This window comes from Anabrus simplex, chromosome 2 (assembly GCF_040414725.1).
Source record: "Anabrus simplex isolate iqAnaSimp1 chromosome 2, ASM4041472v1, whole genome shotgun sequence".
Lineage (NCBI taxonomy): Eukaryota > Metazoa > Arthropoda > Insecta > Orthoptera > Tettigoniidae > Anabrus > Anabrus simplex.
The window spans coordinates 1150334778-1150360886 of record NC_090266.1 but is presented as its reverse complement, the minus strand read 5'-3'; the positions used below and the strand labels follow the sequence as shown (position 1 = coordinate 1150360886).

The window sequence follows — 26109 nt, the reverse complement described above, 5'->3', positions numbered from 1 at the left end:
AAGTACTTTAGTCTTATGGGTGTTGATGGTCAGACCAAATCGTTCAAAAGCTTCCTTAAACCAGTTGATGGATATTTCAAGCTCCTCAGGTGTATGGGCAGGTGTTGTATTGTCACCAGCATATTGAAACTCCATTATCAGACTATTATGAGTCAGTATCTGAGAACGGAGCCTAGTTTGGTTGAACAGTCTGCCATCATACTGAAATTTAATTTACACACCTACATGGTCAATAGTAGAAGTTGATATAGATGTTGATTCCCATAGGGAACCTGAAATATTTGTCCCGAGTGAGTAAATTTATAATACCATTATAAATGGTCCGTTATTGGACATTATAATATATTAGTGTTACAATAGTAGAAGTCTCGTGAAGCATGGCTGCCAAGTACAGGGCGAAAAGGGTGAGAGCAAGCATGCAGCCTGGTTCAGTCCAATGGTATTTGAAGGTGCTCAAATACGTAAGCCTCGTGTCGGTAGATTTACTGGAATGTAAAAGAACTCCTGCGGGACAAAATTCCGGCACCTTGGCATCTCCGAAAACTGTCAAAAATTATAGTGGGACCTAAAAACAACATTATTATTATTATTATTATTATTATTATTATTATTATTATTATTATTATTATTATTATTATTATTATTATTTAAAAAATCTACACATCCTGAAGCCGATAAGAGAGCTCCATTTTATAGTCTAATCAATAGAGCTTTCAATGTCAGTCTTATCAAACGAGAAAGAACTGAACACCATTCACCTCAGAGAGAAAAAATTGTTTTAAGAAAGATTTTATAGCAATGAAATGAAATGACGTATGGCTTTTAGTGCCGGGAATGTCCGAGGACAAGTTTGGCTCGCCAGATGCAGGTCTTTCGTTTTGACTCCCGTAGGCGACCTGCGATCGTGATGAGGATGAAATGATGATGAAGATGACACATGCACCCAGCCGCCGTGCTAGCGAAATTAACCAATTAAGGTTAAAATTCCCAACTCTGCTGGGAATCGAACTTGGGACCCCTGCGACCAAAAGCCAGCACACTAACCATTTAGCCATAGAGCCGGACTTTATAGCAATAATAATTAACAGAATCAAGAACAAACCCACTTCTACCTTGCTCAGAGAAGCTACAAAGAAAATAGGTAATTACGCACTTTTTACTTTCGGTAATAAGAATATTTACAAAATTAAGAACATTTTCAAGAAACAAAGCATTAGTATATATTTCAAAACTGTTAACAATAATGCCAACCATTTTTATAATCACCCTGTAGTGAATAATAATAATAATAATAATAATAATAATAATAATAATAATAATAATAATAATAAATTCTTAAGCTCAGGAGTATGTAAATTAAAATGCAACTAATTCCAAACTGGCTGCAATTTTCATATTCGATATAATGAACATGTTAATGCCAAAAAACATAACAGGTTCTCCATTATGAGTTCTCTTATGTCTGATTTCAGTCATTCTTTCACATCTATAGATCAAGACTGACAGATCCTTCACTTTGTCAACCAAGGTAATCTACTTAATAATTTAGAGAATATATATATTAACATTGATCAAAAATGTAATCCAATCCACAACCTAAATGAAATACTTGAGAACACAAATGCATTAATTGAAGAAATCATTAAAGTTCTTTATGACCTCGCAACAAGATAGAACTGTACACTTCCGCTCCCTGCACACTTACTCATTTCCTCTTATTCCTTCCCCTACCCGCTTGCTATCTCAAGCACGCAACTTGCATACACACAGCTCAGTTGGTGACAGCACACAGGTGGAGTAAATCAACACGCGATCGGTAGTCAGATGCACCTCGCTCTTCCCCACGACGCATAATTTCTCGGACAATCTAGTTTCTCAATTTTTACTTTTAGCCCTATTTGTACATCTGTTGGCAAAACTTGGTACCCAGTCAGTGCATTTTTCAAAGAAAATTCCTCCTAAAACTCATCAACCATAAGATACTTGAAATTAATTTCTCTGAAATCAACACTGTATGGAAGATTTTTTCAATGGCAGTATTGCATAATTAAAAAATTGTAATGTGTGCCATTAGTCTTCAAGCTCTAAACACATATTTTAGATGTGGATTCAGTATTCACTCTACATATTTTAAACTCACCTGTATGTTAACTTTTGACATAATATTGTATTTTAACCCAATTACCATTAACTGATTTGCCAGTTGAATCACCCTTTATTCATAAAGTGTTTTATGTTATCCTTGTTCCAATTATTTCGTCTTTCACTAATTAGCTGATGATGTCCCAAATGTGGACGAAACATATCCTGTTTTAAGAAGTATATTGTACCAAGAAAACGCCCATACTTTGAGCTTGAAGAGCACAAGATTGAATGCAGGGCATGTATGGTACATTAAATTGGAGTGGGTACAGAGAGTGAGAGGTTTGAACTCCTAATTAAGTTCATGTTCCTTTTCAACTGCTGATTTATTAAACAAAAGCAAGTTTATATCACCTCAGTACAGTTGAAATTTTTTATGCATGAAATCCTCTCGCACTGATGTTGCCGATGTCCCACGACGAACCCCTGGTTCTCCCTTCGTGATCAGAAAACAGCTTAATGCACCAGTGAACAACGTACCATTCCCTCAACGGGTGCTCGAGACGGTCTGGAAATTAAGAAATTTCCATATGTTCTGGTAGGTTTTGGGGTTCAAATCACAGGTTGCGCTTACATGTGATAATGGGGTAAGCTCATGTATAAGTCCCTCTGACTTGTATGACGACTGAGTAATTAAGCCCAACAAATAACTGACGTCCATTGGACCCATGAAGTGCTTAAGGAAATGCCGATGTCCATGTAGAATGTCAATAAAATCAGACACGAGACATCCCTTAAATGAACTGCAGTTGTCTCTTGAGACGAAAATCAAATAACTCAAATATGACTTTTTGCTGCTGAATGTCAGTGGAATCAAATCTGCCCAATTTTAAACATAACTTGCACTTGGTTACTTGAAGCACATGAAAGCAAGAATAATCAATGTTCCGAATTTTCGTAGAATTTGAGGACTCAAACAATCGTCGTGTATTACAGTAATTCAATATCACTTTAATTTTATATACAACAGTTTGGAGAGTTTATTCAATGAATGAACACTGCTAAATATGGTAGAAATATTATGTACACTGATTTATCTTTTTTATGTTATTGGCTTTACATCCCACTAACTACTCTGCTACAGTTTTCGGAGATACCGAGGTGCTGGAACTTAGTCCCGCAGGAGTTCTTTTATGTGCCAGTAAATCTATTGACACGAGGCTGATGTATTTGAGCACCTTCAAATACCACCGGACTGAGCCAGGATCGAACCTGCTAAGTTGGGGTCAGAAGACCAGCGCCTCAACAGTCTGAGCCACTCAGCCCGGCACACTGATTTATACGACACTCACTTCAACTGGATCTTCAAAGTCAAATGCCTCATGCATGAAATCAGTCTCGTTCACACGCACCTTCGCTTTTAAATGTGGCACTAGTAAAATGTAAATGATTCGATGAAATTAGTGCCGTTCACTCAAAAGATTGAATTTTAAAATGTACAATAATATTATTAATTCTATTCTTAAATACTGAAAATTAGTCCTGTTCACACAATGTTTTAAATTCATAAATAACGTGAAGTTATTTCACACAAAGACTAGCACTGTCAAAGTATTACACAGTTCTGTTTATGAAACAAATAAAGTGAAGTTATTTCACCTGAAGACCAGTATTATACAGTTCATGAACAACCTAAGTGTTCAATCCACAGTTTATGCTCGGAAAATTCTAAGTTTAATTACACAAGATTTTAATCGCTTGAAAAATGTTTATGTACTGCATTCTGTAATCTCTTCCGTTAATGCTTAGCTCTTCCCCGTAAATTCAGTTTTGTTCCTCTATACCTGTAGAGAGGCTTTTATTATTGATATTCATCTGCTGTAAAGTGAAATTCATTTATTATTCAACAAATGATTAACTTCAAATTTGAATTATCTAGATTTTTTTCTTTGCAGTCAGTCTTTCCAGAGCTTAGAAGATGATTCCTTCTTTTGACTTTCCCCTTTCCTTCACTATTTTCTTTTTGCTTCCGCTTAGCACTCTACTGCCTGACTAATCCTTAGAAGTTGGCTGTTCTTGGCTACATTTTCCCCCCTGAATTTTATGAACATTGCATAATCCTTCCCTTATCTATGTACTTCACCATGACTTTAGTTTTCTACAGCTTTTTCATCTGATACTAGATGCTGCACGAAGTCAAAGGCTGAGGGTTGGCTGTTGTGACATCTGGTGGTGAAGTATTACAGGATTGAGTGGTCAATATGGCTTAGGCCTACCATTTGATTTTACTAAGTTACTTGGTATCTGCAACTCCTTCCCCTGATGCAATAATCCATTTGGGCTTTAGCCTGCCAGGATAACTGCTGCCCAGTCAGATGGCCTGTAGATACTGGAGTACCACGTGATCAATCAGCTGCATTGCTTGGTTTTCTTGACCAGGTCCACTGCCTCTCTTGTATGAGACAGCTTCTCAGTTGGTCTTCGAAGGCCAAGTGAACCCCATTCCAGCCCTCATTTCACAATTAAAATCCGTGGACTGGCCAGGAATTGAACCTGAAGCTTCCAGATAAAAGGTACACAACACCATAGGGCTGGCTGATGGCTTATTGTTGAAGTATTTCCTCAAGGATTTCTTGGACTAATTTCCACTAGTAGCTTTCCTCATTATTAAATACAATGCTCAAACTATGTTTTCACGGTTTTCGGAGAGATGGCATATGTGGTTCCACAAGAAACCAGTGATGAAGGAAAGAGACTGCAAAAACAGTAGTCCTTCCTGTTAAAGTTTTGAACTGGATTGCTCCAGTTTTGTGCTTCATCAGTCCTTCGTGCTGATGTTTTTCAGACCCCCTGCGGGTGGGAGACGCACTTGTAGAATACACCCGTTGTATCCCCTTCCTGTCGTAAGAGGCGACTAAAAGGGGCGACCAAGGGACGATCGAATTAGAACCATGAGACTACTTGTAATTAGTACCATCACGCAGAGAACACCATGGGTCGCATTTACTTGCGCGTAGTACCACTATGTGAGGTACACAATAGGTTTGTGATTAGTAGCGACTCTGTGTGAATCATGATGAGGGTCTTACAGTACCTGTGATTCGTACACCTATATGAGCAACACCATGGGATGAACGACACCATGTTAATTAATATTTAAATTAAAAGTGGCATTGTGATGATTTTGTTATATGAATAATTGAATAATATTTTACTATTATCCTTGTTATAAAATACAACTGAGAAAAGGGTATCTAAAACATATACAAATAGTCGACTACCGTGATAATGAAGAAATATGATATAGAAGCAGCTATCCATAAATGAGTAAGGCAGTATTGCAGTTTAATTAGTTCTGCTCAAAGGTCTCTTTCCATCTGGTTGACCATAACCAGATTCACACATTGCATCACTGTCCTTATAAATGTTTCAGTATTTCTTTTTCACTGATAGAATTCAGTGTCTCTCCAATTCAAGCCATGTTTATGGTACTCTGAATAATTTCTCAGCATCTACTGATACAAAACAGGACACATGTATATACGGATAAGAAATGGTCAATTTCATGATCAAAATACCATGGGCATACACAAAGTGACAGAAAACACCTGGTGAGTCAGAGAATCTACGAAAAGACGAGCAATAGTCAAATCTAATGTACAGAAAAGAGTTTCAAAAACATACCAATAGATGGCAGAAGTGATTAAAAATAGCCAGGCACCTAAAGGTGTCAAACCCAATATGTAAGTACTGTTTACTCCTTTAGGCATCAAGCCCAGTAAATGGGTTAAAATGTAGCAATTCAAAATCAGACAACTTTATCAAGATTGGCTTCATTTGAAATTAAATTCTTATGAATTTAAAACCCCATAGCCTGAAGTATTTTGCCTTTTTGCCTCCAAATACTTCAGTGATACATCTGCCATCTACCAGAAATACACAGCACCTGCTGGGCTGAGTGGTTCAGACGGTTGAGGCCCTGGCCTTACGACCCCAACTTGGCAGGTTTGACCCTGGCTAAGTATGGTGGTATTTGAAGGTGCTCAAATACGTCAGCCTCATGTCGATAGATCTACTGGCACATAAAAGAACTCTTGCGGGACTAAATTTTGGCACCTCAGCATCTCCAAAAACCGTAAAAGTAGTTAGTAGGATATAAAGCCAATAACATTATTACACAGTACCTGTAGCTTGTGCCTCACCTTGACTGTTATTTATCGTCCAGTTCTAAACCGTCTGAAGAATTCCCATTTTCATGTGAACATTCTTTTGGGAGGAAGATTTGTGAATATAAATTTGAAATGCTCACTGCTAATGTATACATGTATTGTTAAGTACTGTACATTGTTTATAAGGAATTGTGCAGTATCCGTGCAAGACTTTGTGCACTCCGTCCTGGCATGAGAAGGAAGTGGTCTTGGTTCCAAGCAATTCATACCAAAGCTAACAAATATTTCCTCAGTACCCAGTACAGGTAACTGGAATCTCATGTTTTGCAGTACTTGGTAAAGAAGAAAGAAAATCACTCCTGCCATTAAACCAAAAGGAAGAAAATTAGGAATTGTATCTGAATGTATGAATGTTGGCAAAGGATTTGCATGTGTATTTATTTACTAGTTACACTGGGGTGTCCCTTACAGTAATGTTTATAGAACAGTGTATCTAATTTGGCTTTTCAGAACAAAATGTTAAACTGTATATAAATGTTGACTACTAGATGAGGGAAATGAATGATTATGTTGGTGTTTGAATTTGAGATTGCTGCATCATTTCTTTTTAGGTTGGAGTTGGTTGCTCAGTCGCAAGTCACTGCTGAAAGCTTCAAAACATTTAAAAGAGATCTGTGAGCAGTGCAGTCTCATGTATCCAAATGATGTACCATGTGTTCTAAGTGCCTGTCTCGTATCACTTGAGCCTGACTCAGCCCTGAGATTAATGCCAGATCAGTTCACTCCAGATGAGCGCTTCAGCCAAGCATCTGTTAACTGCCAGTTATCAACGCCTCAGGATGTCTCTTGCACTCATATACTTGTTTTTCCCACATCAGCTACTACTCAGGTAAAACTCTTTTATTATGAATGTGTGTTTCAAATACAGTGGAACTGTGTATGGAGATTTTCCTCTTCCTCAACTAAAAACAGGCTTTAATGCACCCTGCACCTGTGTGAACTGAACTGCATCTATCCTGATTGAATACATGTATCTGAACATTCAAAATTAGTGTAATTAATGATTGCAATGCTGGTATGGAAAAGGTATAGAAGATGGCATATTTCAGGCATGGCAACTATCAGATACCCCCCAAAATGTTTTTGATTTGAAATTATTAAAAATACCTACATAAACTTATACTCCACTGCAAAATTCTATCACTATCCACACCATTAAATGGTAGCAGTTGAGTGTTTCCAATATGATATGCATTAGTCAGAGATTGTGGCTGACCAGATCATCAGATTTAATATGTGATTTTTATTGAAGGGCAAATAGAGAGAAAGAACAATAATGTATGTAGAAAAGAATGTGAAAAGCAAGTGTGCATGCACAGAATAGAGTAGAATAACACAAAACTGAAATATATGTATATTGATGTTCGTCCGTATTCTGCTTATTATTATGTGTGTTCTGTCTTAGACTATTATTGAAACACAAGAAATGCTCAACAAATTCATATATACTAGGAGAATGTCATGAAGATATTTTGAGAAGGAGCTCATTGTTTATGCCCCAGAAGTTTCCATGTGTTAATGAAAGTTCTCTTCAAAGAAAAGGTTGCAGAAAGGAGTCTTTGTCCAAGTCACCTATTGTTTACTTTCTGTGTTATAACTGACATTAGAAACATTAAAATTACTTTAGCAAAACAAGCAGCCTACTCTAGTGTACAGCTATACAGGACGCAATAATGTTTAGCTATTACGTGATAAACAAATTGTCTATGTTTTTTGGGTGTTATTTGGAGTATTTTTAGGTACTACTTTTCAAATGGCTTTGCTTAAGTGTGCATGGGGTGAATTTGTTCATTTTATATTTCCCATGTCTTATAAGTAACAAATTGGTGTAACACACTCTTATGGCTGAGAAAATGACACTTGTGAAGATATTTGTAGTCGGCGAGTAAACATGAATACGTGAACTCACAATATTATGAACAGCATTTAGATAGCTATTATTGTCATTATCACTGTCATTTTCACCAAACTAGTGGGACATCTTTAAATCACAGATGACTGTATCCTCACAAGTTCTCCTCATCACCTTGGAGTTCACAAATGCCTATACACCTGAATGTATTCCTTGGATCACTGAGAGGAAATCAGAAAAAAATGCCTTAAATATTGGTTTTGAGTTGAATCATGATATATGTGACGCTCTCCAGGAATCATACATTATCACATAAAATAGTTACGCTATGAAGGAACAAGGCGAGAAGGGCGAGAAATATTTATTTTTAGATTTGAATGCCATCTGTTAGCCTGATCCTTGAACTATGTTATGAGAGCAGTGACAGTGATGTCACCATACAGAACAATCTTCAAAATAACCTTGGAAACATGTTGTGCAGTCTAACAAAACCATACCTTAGGTCACAGTGGGAATTTAACATTGGCGACTTAAGGTATTGTTTCTTCAGTGAAGTTCCTGCATTGTCTTGTACCAAAATATGAAATGACCAGCTTATGCATCAAGATAATGTATGGTTCATTTACTGGGCTGCATGTTTTGTAACAGGGGCCGAGTCATAGTGCTGTGATTTTTTCTTCATGCCGACAACTGCATTGTACAAATGTGGAGAGTTCTGTCAGGGTTACAGGAAGAAATAATTATTTTCTGCCAGTGGATCATATGAAATTTTATTGTGCCTGGGCTTTTGGTCTCATGAAAAATGAAGTACTGCATGACATGTACTTCTTCTCTGATAGATATTGTTTTGCTCATTGAAGGTAGCACTCCTCATCTAAAACTTTCAAAGCTGTCATTATCGGAAAAGAAACAGGCGAGGTGTTAGTAAATATGTATGACTGACAACATATGTTCACTGCTCATGGTAGGAAAATAGTTCCTTAGATTACATCTTTCAGTCATTTTACTGTGAAGAAGGATATAGCCGGGGTCGTTATGTGCCAACGAAAATTGGATGGTGCAGCTGTAATGGTGAAGATTTGCGAGGCAGATAATCTCCCTCAGAACCTACCTAAGAAGTTGGAAGTAAAAGGCATGACTGCAGATAGGATGGAATATCTGTTCAACAACACTCAGGAGTGCTGCACAGCAGAAACAAGGGATTTGCAGTGCCCATGGCCGGGCACCATTAATGCAGCTAAACCTGGGCCAAGTAGAAAGACAGATTGTGTGCGCAAAATGATGAAATGACATATTTAATTAAGATTCCAAAAAAATGAGCAATAATTCATTGTTACTACAGGATAAAAGATAGATTAGTAATGTAAATCCTTGATTTGATACTGACTGTGTGTAGTTTCAGAATGATCTCTTAAAATATCCAACATTATTATTAACATTAAAATTACGACTATTATTATAATTATTTAATCCAAATCTTCTTTATACATCTTAATGACAGAACATCTGCATATATTAATATAGGTTAACTGAGCGAGCTGCCCATGCAGTTAGGGGTGCACGGCTGTGAGCTTGTATCCAGGGGATAGTAGGTTCGAACCCCACTGTCAGCAGCCCTGAGGATGGTTTTCCGTGGTTTCCCATTTTTACACCAGGCAAATGCTGGGGCTGTACCTTAACCCTTCATGACTCAGGTGGGGTGTGTCACACCCAAAGGGTTTTATTTTTAGTTGCTGCCGTTATACTGTTGACACATTACATTCGTGCACCCCTAACTGCATGGGCAGCTCGCTCAGTTAACCTATATTAATATATGCAGATGTTCTGTCATTAAGATGTATAAAGAAGATTTACAGTACCTTCAAGCTGAGTTAGGAGGAAGCTGATTAGACAGTAACCGCCAGCCAGTCGCCTGGCAACATTTCTGTGAGGCGCGTCGAACTCTGTCCAAGGTGTATCACACCCCACATGAGTCATCTCGTAAGTAAATAAATAATTTAGAGTTACGTTATCCAGCATCATTTATATAGTTTTTAAGTTGAAGATAGTCTATATTATATCAGTCTTGTGTTTCGTATTCTGTATGTTAAGTTTAGCAATTATTTACAGCAAATACATTTGTTTTTCAGTTCTTTTACGTCAGATATCATATGACGCTGAACAAGAGTGAATCCGGCGAAGGATCCAGGAATTGAAAGATGGTCCAGAAGAAGCTCGTAGTGGTGGTAATGAGGCTGATCTTCCGACTGATGCATCAATTGATACCAGCACAGGGGAATCAATGAAAGCACAGATTAACACAGTGTACAACCTCACAAAGGAGGCAGTAGATGTTGTAGACTTTCTGTGTTCTAAATATGGTATCAGCAGAAAGAGTAGACGATGGCCACTTAGTGTTCTTTACCCTGATGAATGTATGTGGAATTAACTCGCAGCTAATTTATGAAAGTAATTCCAAAGACAACATGAAGAGGCGAAAATATGTGCAAAATCTAGAGCTAGAACTTGTCAGACCCTTCATGGAAGAAAGAGCAAAGGTCATACATATATCCAGGGGTCTGAAAGAAAAACTGAAAAATGTCTGCGGAGAGCCAACCAGCAGGTCTCTACCTCCACCAAAATGGGCTAAACAAGGAGGATGCCATTTATGTCCCTGCTCTAGGGAGAGGAAGTCCAGGATTGAATGTGAAAAGTACAAGAGAATTATTTGCTTGGAGCACCTTATCCCAGTTTGTAGAAATTGTGCTAGTGAAAGTGAGTGAGATTAAGGCTGCTACTATCTGATAAATATTCAAAGTGAATTTGTGTAACGATGATGTGTTACCTTCATAATGTTTTATATTTCCTTTTATTGTGTGTTATGTTGCTGATATTACGTTCAATACGAAGAAATATGAAAGAACTCTCTTTATTTACAAGTTTTCACTATGTAATGGAATATATTTTTCACCATGTAACATGCAAAGAGAAATGCTTTTTCCTCATAGAATATGCCCATTGTAGTGTAGTATGTGCCTAAATAAATATAACTTAAAACATATATTTGTATGAAGATAATACTAATTTACATAATGGGGTGTGTGTGGCACCCCACCTGAGTCCTTACGCAACATTCTGGAAACCACGTATGAAGGGTTAATGAAGGCCATGGCCGCTTCCTTACCACTCCTAGGCCTTTCCTATCCCATCGTCGCCATAAGACCTATCTGTGTAGTTGCGATGTAAAGCAAATGGCAACATTTAAAATAATAATAATAATATAGGTTAAATAACAGTTTACAGTATTGACAAGGTATATATAGAACTTTACCAGTGATTTTCATTGGTGTATTAGAAGACTAAAACTTCCCTCCCTCCTCCTCCTCCCCCCCCCCCCCCCCCTTCAAAATGAAACTCCTCTTAAGTATTTGTGAAAAATATTTTAATATGCCAAGCTGATATTCCTTTATCCAGTGAAACAGCTAGATTTTCTTAAATCCTTAATATATTTTCGGAGTAGTATGCTTCATTCTCCAATCGTTCTTCTCGAAATTCAATAAATTCTGTTTCGCAACTTCAAAGTTCCATATAGTGATCAGTTTTTAAGCTAGAGACTTCCGTTTTTTTTTTTTTTTTTTTTTTTTTTTTTTCATGAAACTAATTGCATATTTACCTACTGTCGAAATATAAAATAAACCAAAAATGAGAATTTCTGACAAAGTATGGTTTCCTGGAGAGTATCACATATATATCTGAAATGTCCCACATGGAATAAATCTACCTTGTTAACTCAGCATATGAGAAGTAATGGCCATTTAGGATGCTTATGTATTTGACCCTCAATTAAAATTTGTGCTTTTATCTCAGCTGATTTCTTTCTTGTTTCCTTCTTCCAGTCATCACAGACTGCTTTCCAAGAACAACACATTAATGGTCCAGAACTCGGTGATGATGAATTATTCTCAGCTCTCAATGATGATATGCCAGAGGGTATTGAAGGAATGCAAGACTTTCAGGATATCTTCACTTGGCCTGAAACAGGTCATGGTGGAGTCCAGAGCCCAACAGGGAGTCCTCGTAGAGGTGACTCGCCATCTCAACCGGGGAGTCCATCCTGCCTAGGGGGAACTTCTGATCAGCAGAGTCCATATCCTGCCTGCAACGGATCTTCACGGGTGAGCACTTGTCTAAGTTAGAGTGAATGTTGTTAAAAGAAGTTTCTGTGCCACAGTTAATGCTTTGCATACATCATTCTATATATAAATCAGAAGTTCCTTATGTAATTATTAAGTTTCCCTTACCCAGATGCAGCTGGGTCAAGGCAAATATGGTTCCTCTTCAGTTTACTCTTTATCTTTCCACCAATTCTCACCTATCATCATGTTTCACTTTCCTGTTTTTAACCAGTTCCATCTGTTGTTTAGATTGATGAGACATGATATTCTTTTGGATTTATACTGTGTGAAAGAGAGGCTGCAGGTCATAGTTCCATATACTGTCATCCGGGTCTTCCTTTCATGTATATTTCCATAGTTTATTTTGGCATTCCTCATTCATCCAGTGATATGTCCAGATCATCTCAGCCTATATGCCAATATGTTAACAAAGATCAATGTGACCACAAACTACATCTGGGACCCAAACGTGGAATTATCTTCCACATGCTAATATAACTGTAATTTGCCCTTTATTCGAAAGATATACCATATATTCGTGAATAATCCCCTAACCCTCATTTTAGCAAGGGAAATTTGGAAGAAAGTTTCTTTTTTCTTTTTACTGTATGTATCGCTTCTTTAAATAATAATACAGTAGAAATCCATTATAGCAAGAATTCATAATGGCAAAAAAGATTATTCACTATAGCAGATTGTTGTTATATTAGATTTTTTGTAAAAGTCTGAAAAAATGCAAATAAAGACATTCATTTTTGCAGATGAATTCCATACTGCGACTTCCTTGATGGTCTTTTTCGAATTCTGATTCTATGTGAATGTGCATGTTCAATTTCATTGTTAGAAATTGAAATAGTACCACTCCTGAAGCTTTTGCAGCTAACATTCCATTTTTCTTATTTATACAGTCACCTAACCTAACTTCAGTATGCATGTATCATGAAAATATACTTCAGGTCCCAGTGAAGTAATGATCACCTTTTTGCTATAAATTTTTCATGGGAACAGCTTTTCTGAAATATAAACAGACACAAGAATATACAACATAACTTCTGAAATCAGTGATGCATGCTTCTAGCAGTATCATATTCCTACTTCATTTCAGTACCTAGTATTAAAATTAAGCAATCGTGCACTTCAGCCTTTATATTTAACAAGTTAACAACCACTATTGGACATGTTATATGTGCACTTATTGCAGGAACACGTTCTCCCATTTCATTCAAACTTGCACTTTTTCTTACTAACAAATCCATATGTAACGATTGATCGTATTTAATATACTGTATTTAAGCGAATAATTCCCACATACTTTTTAAAAAATTTTGAGACACGAAATTGGGGTGCGGGTTTTATTTGCGTCAAGGTTGCCAACACGCTCCTGGCTCACCTAGTTTTCGATGCTGAGTGTATAGTTATGCTTTGTGCAACCGTAGATGGAAGAAAACTGTCCCCATATGTCATATTTAAACGGAAAACAATTCAGACTTTTAATTTTAAACTGACTTTACATTTTTTTTAATAGTACCCTATTTTACAGAGTAATTTAAATTAAAAATTTTTCTGCATCACGATAGAATGCGTCTTCCGGAACGTGCAGGGGTAGCTTTTCGCACTTTCACTCACTTCGGTGTGTCTATAGTGTGTTTCATAGTTGAAAATAGAGTGAAATCGTAATTATTTTGTATTCAGCGTTTTAAGGAACGCCACAATTCACATTGCAGGCAGTACGTGGAAAAGCAGAATCCGCAAAAAACTAGTGAAGGTTGGCATTTCTGAATTACAAGATGGCTATTAATTCGAAATCACGTATTTGGAAGTCCGATTTCTGTATTACAAAGATTTCAAATTAACGAGGTTTTACTGTATCGCGAAACTAACATCAGATTTTGCCGGCATGTCTATTTCAAGTGTTTACATAGCACAAAAAAGAATTATCCACCACTGGTCGTGTTACTGTCCATTAAAAAGAGACCACATGTGAGGAGTGTTTTAGAAGTGGAGTGTGCCGAACTTGTAAGTAATTTAGGAGAGGATTCTAGTGATGCAAGAGACAACGAATCTTCCCATCTACAGGGAATCGAGCATATTGCAAGTTCAGATTAATGAAATACCTGTCACGTAAGTAGGCCTACTTGCTCATTTTCATGGAAAATATATTTCATAGCAGTGGTACTGTATTTTTTACATCTTGGGTAAAGCAGCTATATCCGTAAATTTATATGTTCATATTTGCATAAAGACCACGTGGACCTCGCGGAGGGATACGAAATGTTTATGCCTACGTTACTCTTTCGATGGAAGGAATTTTTTTTTTTTTTTTTTTTTCAGAATGAGCCTTCCTAAAATGAGGGTGCAGGCATTATTCGGGTAAATACGGTAAATGCTGTGGTATACAACTATCGATGACAGATGAATAACATGCACTGAATCATTCATAATACTGGATGAAATGGTGGAAGGGTTCTTATTGTAACCAAAGTATATTAGCTTAATGTAAGAATTTTCAAGCAACGTGAATGGAACTGTCTTTACCACGGGGTTCTCACTATATGCCATACAAGCTATAGCAGACTACTACTACTGTTATTGGCTTTACAAACTACTACTACTACTACTACTACTACTACTACTACTACTACTACTACTAATTATTATTATTATTATTATTATTATTATTATTATTATTATTATTACTACAGTTCTACAATAAATTTGCCTAATCTGCATCACTAATTTGCAAATTAAATTCCACTGATACAAACCGATAACTCTTTGGAAATTCACAGTATTTTCTTCAAATGTAATTGGCTGGAAGACATTTTGCAGAGGCTAGTTTTCCTGTGGAAACTGAAGTTATTTTGTTCAAAAACACATGTGAGCCATCCACAGCTAGCCTTACAACCTCTAATTTTTAAATCTCATGCTTTTCTTATAGCTTTCAGCAGACACATTTCACTTGTGACTGCATGTCCAAACTGTATATATATAATTTTTTTAGTCTCATATTTGCATCTCCTGTTTTCACTTTCTGCAAACTTCTCTTTTTGTCCCCGAAGTGCATAGCAGTTACTGCTTGTCTGTTCCTAGACAAGCCTTATTTTTCCTCCAATCATGTATGAAACTCTCATCAACATCGTATGTTCTTCCTGCTGTATGATTAATGTGGAACATTTCTTTAGCTGTCAATGACCTATAATGTAAAATCACACTGGTCATCTTAAGCGTGTGAAATTACTTGAACTGACATCCCGTACACGCATCTCCGTTATGGCAGGAATGAATTTGCCAGCAGAGTGGGTGGACAAATACCAACTATCAGATTTCTGTAAGTAAGGAGTACTGTACTGACCTTGGTACAAATAATACCAGCACGACAAATTTTTGCCGCCAAATTTTGAAAAAACTACGCGGGATTTATTCGGGTATATATGGCATTTCATAATTTTATCCTTCATTAACCGTTATTTTTTAAAAATAGACCTAGAATTATGAATTTTAAAAGAAATGTGTTTTATGCCTGTTTTAAAACCATGCGAAAAGACCGAGCATTCCTTCTCTAAGTACCATTTCCTGCAACTGTCATAAGATGTGTTCTGTTTGTGACTGCTCATAGTTTCATTCTCCACATTTCTTTGTGTAGTAGAGCTCAGTCATCCTAAATCCATTTCCAATACATAAGGTTCAAATTCGCCATTTTTAAATTTTTTGCCCCTGACTTATAATAAGGCAGGTACTCAGGAAATTGAATGTGTTTAATTCATTCTTTAATAGTAGACATTAGTTTTATGTCACTCTGGGTTATGAATGTCATAAGTTATTTGTCTAGGAGTTTTTGCTGTGGTGGGAATTCAGTTCTCAAAGTTGTAATGGTGATCTATTTTTCCTTCTTTCTCTATAGGGTGGCGGAAGTCTAGGAGTGGATTCTCAAGAGGAAGTTGGTACACTTCACCAGCAACCTTTAGCTTTGGGCTATTTTGTGTCAACTGCACCAACAGGTCGCATGCCCCGCTGGTTCTGGGCATCGTGTCCGCACTTGGAGAACGTATGCCCTGCATTCTTGAAAAATGCCCTTCATTTGCACAGCCCTGCTATTCAACAAAACTCTGATGATATTTTGCAGCAGCAGTCGGCCGTTACTGTTCATCCCTTAGATTCACAATATACTACTGATGTGCTCAGGTAAGGATACTTATATTAATACTATTAAACAGGAATTGTTGCCATTATGCATCTTCCTTTTATGTCGTGGCACACAATTTTAGCTTCAGCCTGGCTCCATGGCTAAATGGTTAGCGTGCTGGCCTTTGGTCCAAGGGATCCCGGGTTCAATTCGAGGCTGGGTTGGGGATTTTTACCTTCAGTGGTTAATTCCGATGGCTCAGGGATCGGGTGTGTGTGCTGTGTACAGCATCAGAATCCATCGCATATAGGGCCCCATCCTCACAGGTGCGCAGGTCGCTTATAAGGCATCAACTCGAAAGACCTGCACCAGGCCTCTTCAGAGGCCACGCACCTATATACCGTATTTACTCATTTATTAGACTCCCCCCCGGCTTTTTGAGACAAAGAAAATGAAAAAAAAAATCTTGAATACAAGATCCCCCAACGTAATTCATCAGAGAAGAACAACGATTCCGCTTTGAAGTGGGTACAAGCGTTACTGCAGCTCTGATGACATCACACACATATTTGTGAATAGTTTCATCTGTACGACCCACACAATGCAAACCTGTGTCAGTCATGCGGTGCATCTGTGTTTCGTAGTTAAGAAATGTCCATCTCCTTAGCGTAGGCCTACTGCAGCTCTGATGATGTCACACAAATAGTTGAATACTTTTGTGTCCGACCAACGCATTGCAAGCAAGCATCAGTCATGCTATATGTCTGGTTTTTTTTGTAGTTAAGAATGTCCGCTAGCGTAATGGTTAGCACAATTAGCTGCTGTTCTCGGAGGCCTGAATTCGATTCCCAGTACCATACTGCCAGAGATTTAAGAATGGCAGAAAGGTTGATATGCGGCAAAAATGGTGCATGTAGCTCCCCTCCATTGGGGAGGCATGCCTAAAATGAGCTGCACAAACTCGGGATGTGGAAACAAGTTTGCTTTAGTTGGGCAATATTCACGGTTGCTGCTATTAATACTGTATAGCAGGCGAGATCATTAACAAAGTGATAGTTTAATATCTTGTAACTCGAGCCAATATACGTAATTTTTGGAGAGAAGTAGGTTTAAAATGTGACAAAAACAATCCATGCTTAACCATTGTTTTACTCGGCAATGTACCTAACAAATAATAATTATCATAATAATAATAATAATATTGATAAAACAATCCATTCTTAACCATTGTTTTACTCGGCAAGGTACCTAACAGATAATAATTATCATAATAATAATAACAATATTGATTTTTACGTCCCCACTAATTGCTTTCACAATTTTCAGAGACACCAAACAAACATACTGTGCGTTAATTAAAAAATGGAGACGACGAACTTACAAAATTAAACATTATTATGATAATAAAATGCATTATCGCCACACCTGTAGATATCCATAAATGCGGTAAGCCTTCCTGCTTTTTGCTTTTATTCTTTCTGTCGTGGAACTTCTAGCACTATCCGGGTACTTGATAGCATACCTAACCTAAACAATGTGGTCTCCCTTACCTCAATTACAGCCTTTTAGGTAAATCCTGATGTGATAAATGTAGAGAACAAGCATGAAGTATACTTAAAAATAAACAGCTGCAGTTATCCAAATAATGCTTCAAGTCACTATGTATTACATTCGGAAGTACAACTCATAACATATGCTAGCTATCAGCTGGTGTGTTGGCATGCTTTCTACAGCACGGCTTTATTAGGAAGGGATGACTTCTGCTACACATACACCAACTGGAAATAACAGACACCATCTCCAGAAACCATTTGCGAATAGATCCTCACTTTTTGGACTCTATATTCGGAAACAAACAAAACTATTGTTATAAGTTTCAAAAAGACAGGATCTTGAATGCTCTCGATGGCAGTGCATGGTTGATGAGATGGCAGCAAAGATGTCATCATTTGGATTTGGAATGACAACATACCAGTAGCATGGAAGCTGGCAGCACGAGACAACGATAATTCAAATGAAAGCCGTGAGCAGATTTGTTGTGTGGTAGGCCTACTGCTCAATTGACAGAAACAAATGACTGGCCATTAAGTTCTTTTGATTAATATTGCATAATATGATAATAAGTAGAGCCCAGAATTTAGGCAAAATGCCTTTTTTATTTGGGTGTTTATTTCAAAGTGTCAAATAGACAAACATACTTCTGTACGTTTGGGAACGATAGGACCAGTACTTATTTAGCAGGGGTTTTTTTTTTTTTCCTATTTTAGCTTCCGATGCCTATTTGATAGTTTAGTGCCTCTTTTTTTGTGCCACATTTGAGTTGTAGATATTTCCTGCTGTTATTTATAAATTCAAATTAAACAATGGAAAGACAAGAAAGTATGATTCCAATGTACTGTGTTAATAATAAAGAAGACTATTTCATTTTAACTTAATAGATAAAAAAATACATTTACATACACATTATTTTAATATTACACAAATCCCAAATGGTCGAGAGGGTTGCCAGGTCCTGTTCCTGCTATGTAAGATTAAGTGGTGGTGGTGATTATTGTCTTAAGAGAAAGAATAGCTCGGTAACCATCTTCTGTTATCACTAATCAGAAGGAAAATGGAAGAGGTCTGACACTTCGAAAAATGAAGTTATCGGCAAAAGAAAGGAAAGGGGCATGAACAGCGTGAAAATAATAAACTCCCTAAGGTCCGAAAACCTAAAGCTATCAGGGTCAGAAAAGAATAAGAGTTGACCAAGTGAGTTCGCGTATGAAAGATAAGAGAGAGGAACCCGACACAAATAAGTGGAAGCAACGCCTCATTCAGCTAGGGGAACAGTGGTTGCTAACCCACACTCTAAAGTTGAGAGTTTCCTGTACCCCCTTTTTAGTCTCCTCTTATGACTTGCAGGGGTACCGTTGATGTTCTATCACCCCCTCCCACAGGGGGACGTAAGATTAAGTAGTAAAATAGGATGCATATGTGCATAAACTGACTACATTAAACCATCTTTATTATTTTAGGGTCCATTTTTGTCATTATAAATGCCTATTTTAATCACTTTACTGCCTATTTCCTAAATTTTAAGTGCTTATTTGCCTGCTTATTTTAGCCAAAATAAATGCCTGAACTTCCAGGCTCTAATAATAAGATAATCTTATCCGTTTTCTCTTCGAGGTCAAGTATGAAGTGAGACAAATCTTAGTAGCGAGTTTTTACGACCGAATGCCCTTACTGTCGTAAACCTCATCAGAGGAGTTAATGAGATGAAACGAATGATGTGATAAAAGAGTAACTAAAACTGATTACATTTACTTTATATGTGGGCCTAAAAGTCATGCATTCACCATTTATTGTCTTCTTAAATTTAGAAATACTGCTTTCCAATGAAAATAGCTGGTAAAACTCAGAATACATTCATAAGTTTGTTAAAGAACAATATAGAATGTTTACATGTACAATTTATAGCTCTTTATAGCCTAGAAGTCATGTGTTCACTGCACAGAAGGTATTTCTCTCTCTCTCACATATTTTCAAAAGAGACTTTGTCCAAAAATTGAAAATAAATTAGTTGAGTACTAGTTTCACTTTGTGATTCATCCTGAGGTCCCAGCACTCAGAAAGCATTCAAAATAGACTTAGCCTTAGCTCTGTTGGTCTCGAAAAGTAGACTGTCCACTGCAGTATTAATTGAAACAAGATTTTATCTTCATTCATCAGAACCAAAGAGGATAGAATAGAATAGAGATAAAACTCAATGACAAATTTTGGTACCAAGCCACTAGGCGCTAGTAGTTTCAGTCTCCCTTAAGAGATAGTGCCACAGTGCGCATTTTGTGCAATACCTTACTGCTATTATCAACAGATAGCGCAGAGAAGCAGCATCCGGCGCAGTGACGCACATCCGGTTATGCTTAGAGCTCCCTGCCCCTCGCCCCCACCCATAATAATGCAGTTCTACTACTTCCATGCCCAATACATTGTAATTCATATATTTTTATTTCCAAGTACTTACTATGTTGTAAATAATGATCTGATACCCCTAGTTCGTATGGCATACTATGTTACTGAGAACATAACCGCACGCCACAAAGCTGCTTTTAACTGCAAATGAATCATTGACACATTAACACAAAGCTGATATTATAACAAATAAGAAATCCCTTTAAAAGCAACACAGCAGAGCACACCATATGCAAGAGAATGGGGTACCACATCAATATCCAAGTATCACATGAAAATAAAAATAACAGAATTAAATGCACTGAGACAGGAAACATATAGAACTACATTAATAGAACCATCAGCTTTCAGCCCCTGAGGTGTACTCAAACAGGAAATACAGGATTTCAGGAGGACTGGCGAAGATATATTTCTAATAAACAAGCACAGGGAACAAAGTTTAACAGCACAAGCACATGGGCACTTGGAATTCAAATTCAAACAACACAAATACTGTAGCATCATGGGAACTATCGCTTAAAATCGATATAAGTTCGAACAAAGTTAATCGATCCAGCAATATTACCTTATTTACCTTATTTACTAGACCCCTTCTTTTTCTCACTTTTACAGTCAAAAATAGTAAAGGGGGGTCCAATATGCAATAACCTCAAAATTTTGTGCAGCGAACACAGGACTTCTAGGTTATAAAGAGCTATAAATTGTATGTGTAAACATTCTATAGTATTTAAGTTATACTGGCTATTTTCATTGGAAGGCAGTATTTCTAAACGTAAAAACAATAAATGGTGAACACGACTTTTAGGCCTACGGTACATATAAAAGTCGGTTTTAGATACTCATATCACGTCATTTGTTACATCTCATTAATTCCTTTGGTGAGGCTGATGTCAGGAAGGGCATACGGCCGTAAAAACTCGCTACGAAGATTCGCCTCGCTTCATACTCGATCTCGTAGAAGAAAGGGGTAAGGGTATCGTGTTATCATATAATTAAATATTGATACAAAATAGCTTAATAGCCAGTCATTTGTCTTTCTCAGTTCAGCAGAGTAGGCCTAGCACACAGTAAACCCGATCACTGCTTTCATTTGAATTATCGCCTTGCGCTGCCAACTTCCCTGCCTTGCTACCGGCGTGTCGGCATTCTAAGTGACATCATCTTCACTGCTATCTCTCGCCAGTCGCGTCAGCCATGCTTCATTCTCTTTGAACCATGCACTGCTATTAAGAGCATACGAGGTCCCGTCTTTTTGAACCTTTTAAAAATAATTTCGTTCCTAACTACAGAGTCTAAACAGTGTAAATCTATTCCCAGATGGTCTCTGATTTTCCCAGTTGGTGTATATGTAGCAGAAGCCATTCCTTCCGAATAAAGCCATGCCAAACCATCAGCTGATAACTAGCGTATGTTACGAATTGTACTTCCGAATGTAATACATAGTAACTGGAAACATTCTTTTGATAACTGCGGCTGTTGAAACACAGACCCCTATTTTTAAGCACATTTCATGCTTGTTCTCTACATTTATCACGTCAGGATTTGCGTAAACAGTTGCCCATGAGATAAGACAGACCACATTGTTTAGGTTAGGTATATTATCGCCCTGATAGTGCCAAAAGTTCGACGGATAAAAATAAATAACAGGAAAATATACCGCATTCATAGATATCTACAGGTGTGGCGGTAATGCATTTTATTATCATAATGTTTAATTTCGTATGTTCGTTGTCTCTGTCTTTATTAATGCATGCCCTAGTATGTTTTATTCGGCGTCTCCGAAAATCGTTTATAGTACGTGGGGACATAAAATTATTATTGTTATTTGTTAGGTATGTTAGCGAGTAAAGCAATCATTTTAATTGGATAGCTTTTATCACGTTTTAAACTTACTTCTCTCCAAATATATACCATTGGCCCAAGTTACGAGATATTAAATGACCACTTTTTTAATGATCTCGTCTGCTGTATAAATAGCAACAACCGCGAATATTTCTCAACTAAAGTAAACTCGTTTCCTCATTCCGAGGTGGTACAGCTCTTTTTAGACACACCCCCAGTGGAAGGGAGTTACATGTACCGCTTTTACCGCATATCAACCTTCCTGCCATTCATAAATCTCTGGCAGTACGGTACCAGGAATCGAAGTCAGACCCCCGAAAACAGCAACTAATTGTGCTAACCATTACGCTGGCGGACATTATTAACTACAAAACACAGACATATAGCATGACTGATGCATGCTTGCAATGCGCGGGTTGGACACGAAGCTAGGCCTATTCATCTATTTGTGCGACGTCATCAGAGCTGCAGTAGACCTACACTACAGAGGCGGACATTTCTTAACTACGAAACGCAGATGTACTGCATGGATTCGACGCGTTTTCATTGTGTAGGTCGAAACTTCACAAATTTGTGCAACGTCATCAGAGCTGCAATAAGACTTGTACCCGCTTCGAAGTGAAGTCGTCGTTCTCTGACGACTTACGTTGGGGGGTCTTATAGGCGAGATTTATTTTTTTCATTTTCTTCGTCTCGAAAAGCCAGGGGGGGTCTAATACACGGGTAAATACAGTATCTCCATAATGCTCGACGTTATATGGCTACTTCTTTGTTAGAATGGCCCACTGATTGAGGTTAGACTTGAAATACTTCAGTTCGAGACAAACTGCCTTTAATAATTAATATCGCTCATTTCATGCCTACTTGCATGCCATCTACAGAACCTGTTTGCAACTATGTATACGTTATGAATGACCTCCAGTGCCATCTAAAATAGGAGACGGAAACTACCTGAAGCTAGCTACAGATTGGAACCATAAGCCCCATTAGACTTTCACCGGGGTGATCAGAACGCTACCATCATGCATGTGGACTCCCATCATGCATTGCATGAACAGCAATATTTATCATGGTTATTGCTTTTGCTGTTCAATTCAATTTCTGATTAAATTTTCCTTTGTCATATTGGTTATTCACTATTCATACATTATGGATTCTAGTGAAACAGTTTTAGTTGAAGAATGCAACAAAGGGACTAGAACAGTTTAACAGTAAGAGGAGCAGAAAAAATAAAGAGGTATGGGAAAGGTGTTGGACATAACCTATTTGTTCCATGTAGACATGAAAACAAATGTTTTCAGTGTAAAATGTTCAGACCTTCAGATTGTTCCTTTGTAAGGGTTAAGTTAGCATCAATCCCTGATAACATTTCTCAGGATAATTTTATTGCATCAAAGTTACCATTGGATCGGTTAACAGAAGATGACCACGACAGACAGTAAATAAACAACCACATGCATACAGTCTGAAATTTGTTTTTCCAACAAAACTAGGGAAGTGATTGTAAGATAATTTTTATGTCCGTGCTTTTGGTAAAACCAACAAGACTAAGAAATATAGCACATAAGGTTAAATGTGGTGAACACTTGATTGAGAAGCCAGGTGCTGATAGAAGGTCTAGCAAATCTATACAGAAAAAGAAAAGTGTGCATCAAATTTTGAAAAATCTCTAAGGTCATGAAAGCTATTACAATAGGTAAAAGTCAAAGAGGACATACTTAGATTGCTCACTTAACATATGTAAACTCTATAGAATCTATAACAAAGATCTGATTACTGAGCTGAAAGTCATCTTTGCAGTGTTTTGCCGTACTTTTTTTTTTTTTTTGTTAGAATTTAACCTTGATTTCAGAACACCAGCTTGAGATGTTTGTAGCTATTGGGCCAAATTATCATTCCTATTCGAAACCAGTCAAAATCCAGAAAAATCAAATTACATGATAGAAAAGAGCACACAGATTACATGCTAATGCATTTTATGAAAGTCTTTGAGAAGATTATCCGCAAGATAGTCGCATTATGTTTTGACGTACAGCAAGTACAATCTCTTCCCAAGACACCGATTCAAGAGTCATACATTCTTTACAAGTGTGTTGATGCAAATCTGAATCTTGTGGGCAGCATGTAACATCACATAATGCATTCCTGTACACGAGGCTTCATGCGACGGGGAACATGCTCGCCAGAACGTCGTAAACACACAATGTATTTTACTATCAGCTTCGTATGAATACATTTGAAATTTTAAATGAATGATATAGCAGCTTGAAAGGTTGTGCAGTATTGGCTTTGCATACCAAATTTTATTCAAATTGATCCACGCACTTTCCGTCCACAGAAACGTTTATAACTTTTTCGTTGCGTGTTTATATGGCCTACAGCAATAAATTCGCCTTATTACACCTTATATAAACTTTTAATAAACTAAATAAATACTTTACTACAAAGAGAAAGAGCATTAGAATTAATATTTACCAGAATAATTTTGATACCTTTTCATCATAACAAACAGTAAATCATAAAACCATTGAGAAATATCAAATGAATTTAGACTGCACATAAAGGTTCAATTAACAACACAATTAAAAACTAAAAGATATCAATACATGAATACACATCATAAAATTTCATGTTTTATCTATTATAAAAACAGATTGTCCAGTTTTGTTTTCAACTTTACTTTTTTCCTACTTGGGTGGACTATTAAGCATGCACGATTTTTCCGTTACCAATATTTATGCACCCTAACGATTACGTTGCATGCGATCGATCCTCTTCGGTATAGTTTCCTTGCTATGTCCACTGGCGAGCGCTCTCGTCGACATTCGAGGTGATGTCAGAGTCAGTTAGTAATACCTATCGACTGCTGTTGCACAAAGGAAATTCAAAATGAAAGTGGAGAACATGTTTTCATAATAAATGCGTAAATAACTTGTCCGATAGCAGTTGTTAACTCGTTAAAAATAAAGGCTGAATAAATAATCGTTTAATTTTAAAGTTAAATACTGCAATTAAGTAAGAATGTGATACACCTCAAGATATCGCAGAGCGCATCATTGATTTCAGAGGTTAGCTTATATTTTCTCACGTCTGGTTAAATTTAGGAAAGGCTATTCCTACATAAATTTATAGCGAGAAGGTTATCATTTCTCTACTGCCACTTCAAATGTGTTTTCATTATACATATAGTATGATTAGGTTAGGGGACGCTGTTTGAATATGAAAACCGAAACTTTTGCCACAAAATACGATTGAACATCTTCGGTATCATTTTCTCTCTATGTACACTTGCGAGCTCTCTTGTCAGACATTGGAAGGCAATGTCGGAGTCGATTAGTAATACCCATCGACTGCTGTTCTCTAAAGAAAATTTGAAATAAAAGAGGATAACACATTTTCCATGATAAATGCGTAAATAACGTGACCGACAGCAGTTGTTAACTCCTTAGAAATAAAAGCTGAAGTAAGCGATAGCTTAATTTTAATGTTATATACTGAAATTAAGTGAGAATATGATACACCTCAAGATATGGCAGGGTATGTCACTGATTTCTGAGGATAGTTTATATTTTCTCATGTCTAGTTAAATTTTGGAAAGGCTATTTCGATGTAAATTGTTAGCGAGATGGTTATCATTTCTCTACATGCGCTTGAAATATGTTTTCGTGATACATATACGGTTAGGTTATCGTATTCACAAAGATGCACACATGAGATCCTGTCAATTGTGTACACTGTTTTATTTACAAATTATATACACATTAATAGTTGCACATCAAATGAACCACCATCTTGAACTCAACCGACTGCCACATTAGCATGTCAACCAACTACGGAACACTTGACATAACCACTTCAACAGTAAAACCA

At 37.1% G+C, this 26109-nt stretch overlaps 1 protein-coding gene across 2 annotated transcripts in view; it reads left to right on the top strand.

Moving 5' to 3' along the window:
- skd (mediator complex subunit skuld) overlaps nucleotides 1–26109 on the top strand; it is an 888725-nt gene that overhangs the window by 840470 nt on the left and 22146 nt on the right. For both annotated transcript variants that reach the window (XM_067142112.2, XM_067142111.2), the window contains 3 exons: nucleotides 6863–7140; nucleotides 12039–12317; nucleotides 16219–16499. In XM_067142112.2, the coding sequence (XP_066998213.1) occupies nucleotides 6863–7140; nucleotides 12039–12317; nucleotides 16219–16499 (838 nt within the window). The remainder of the gene's footprint in view (nucleotides 1–6862; nucleotides 7141–12038; nucleotides 12318–16218; nucleotides 16500–26109) is intronic.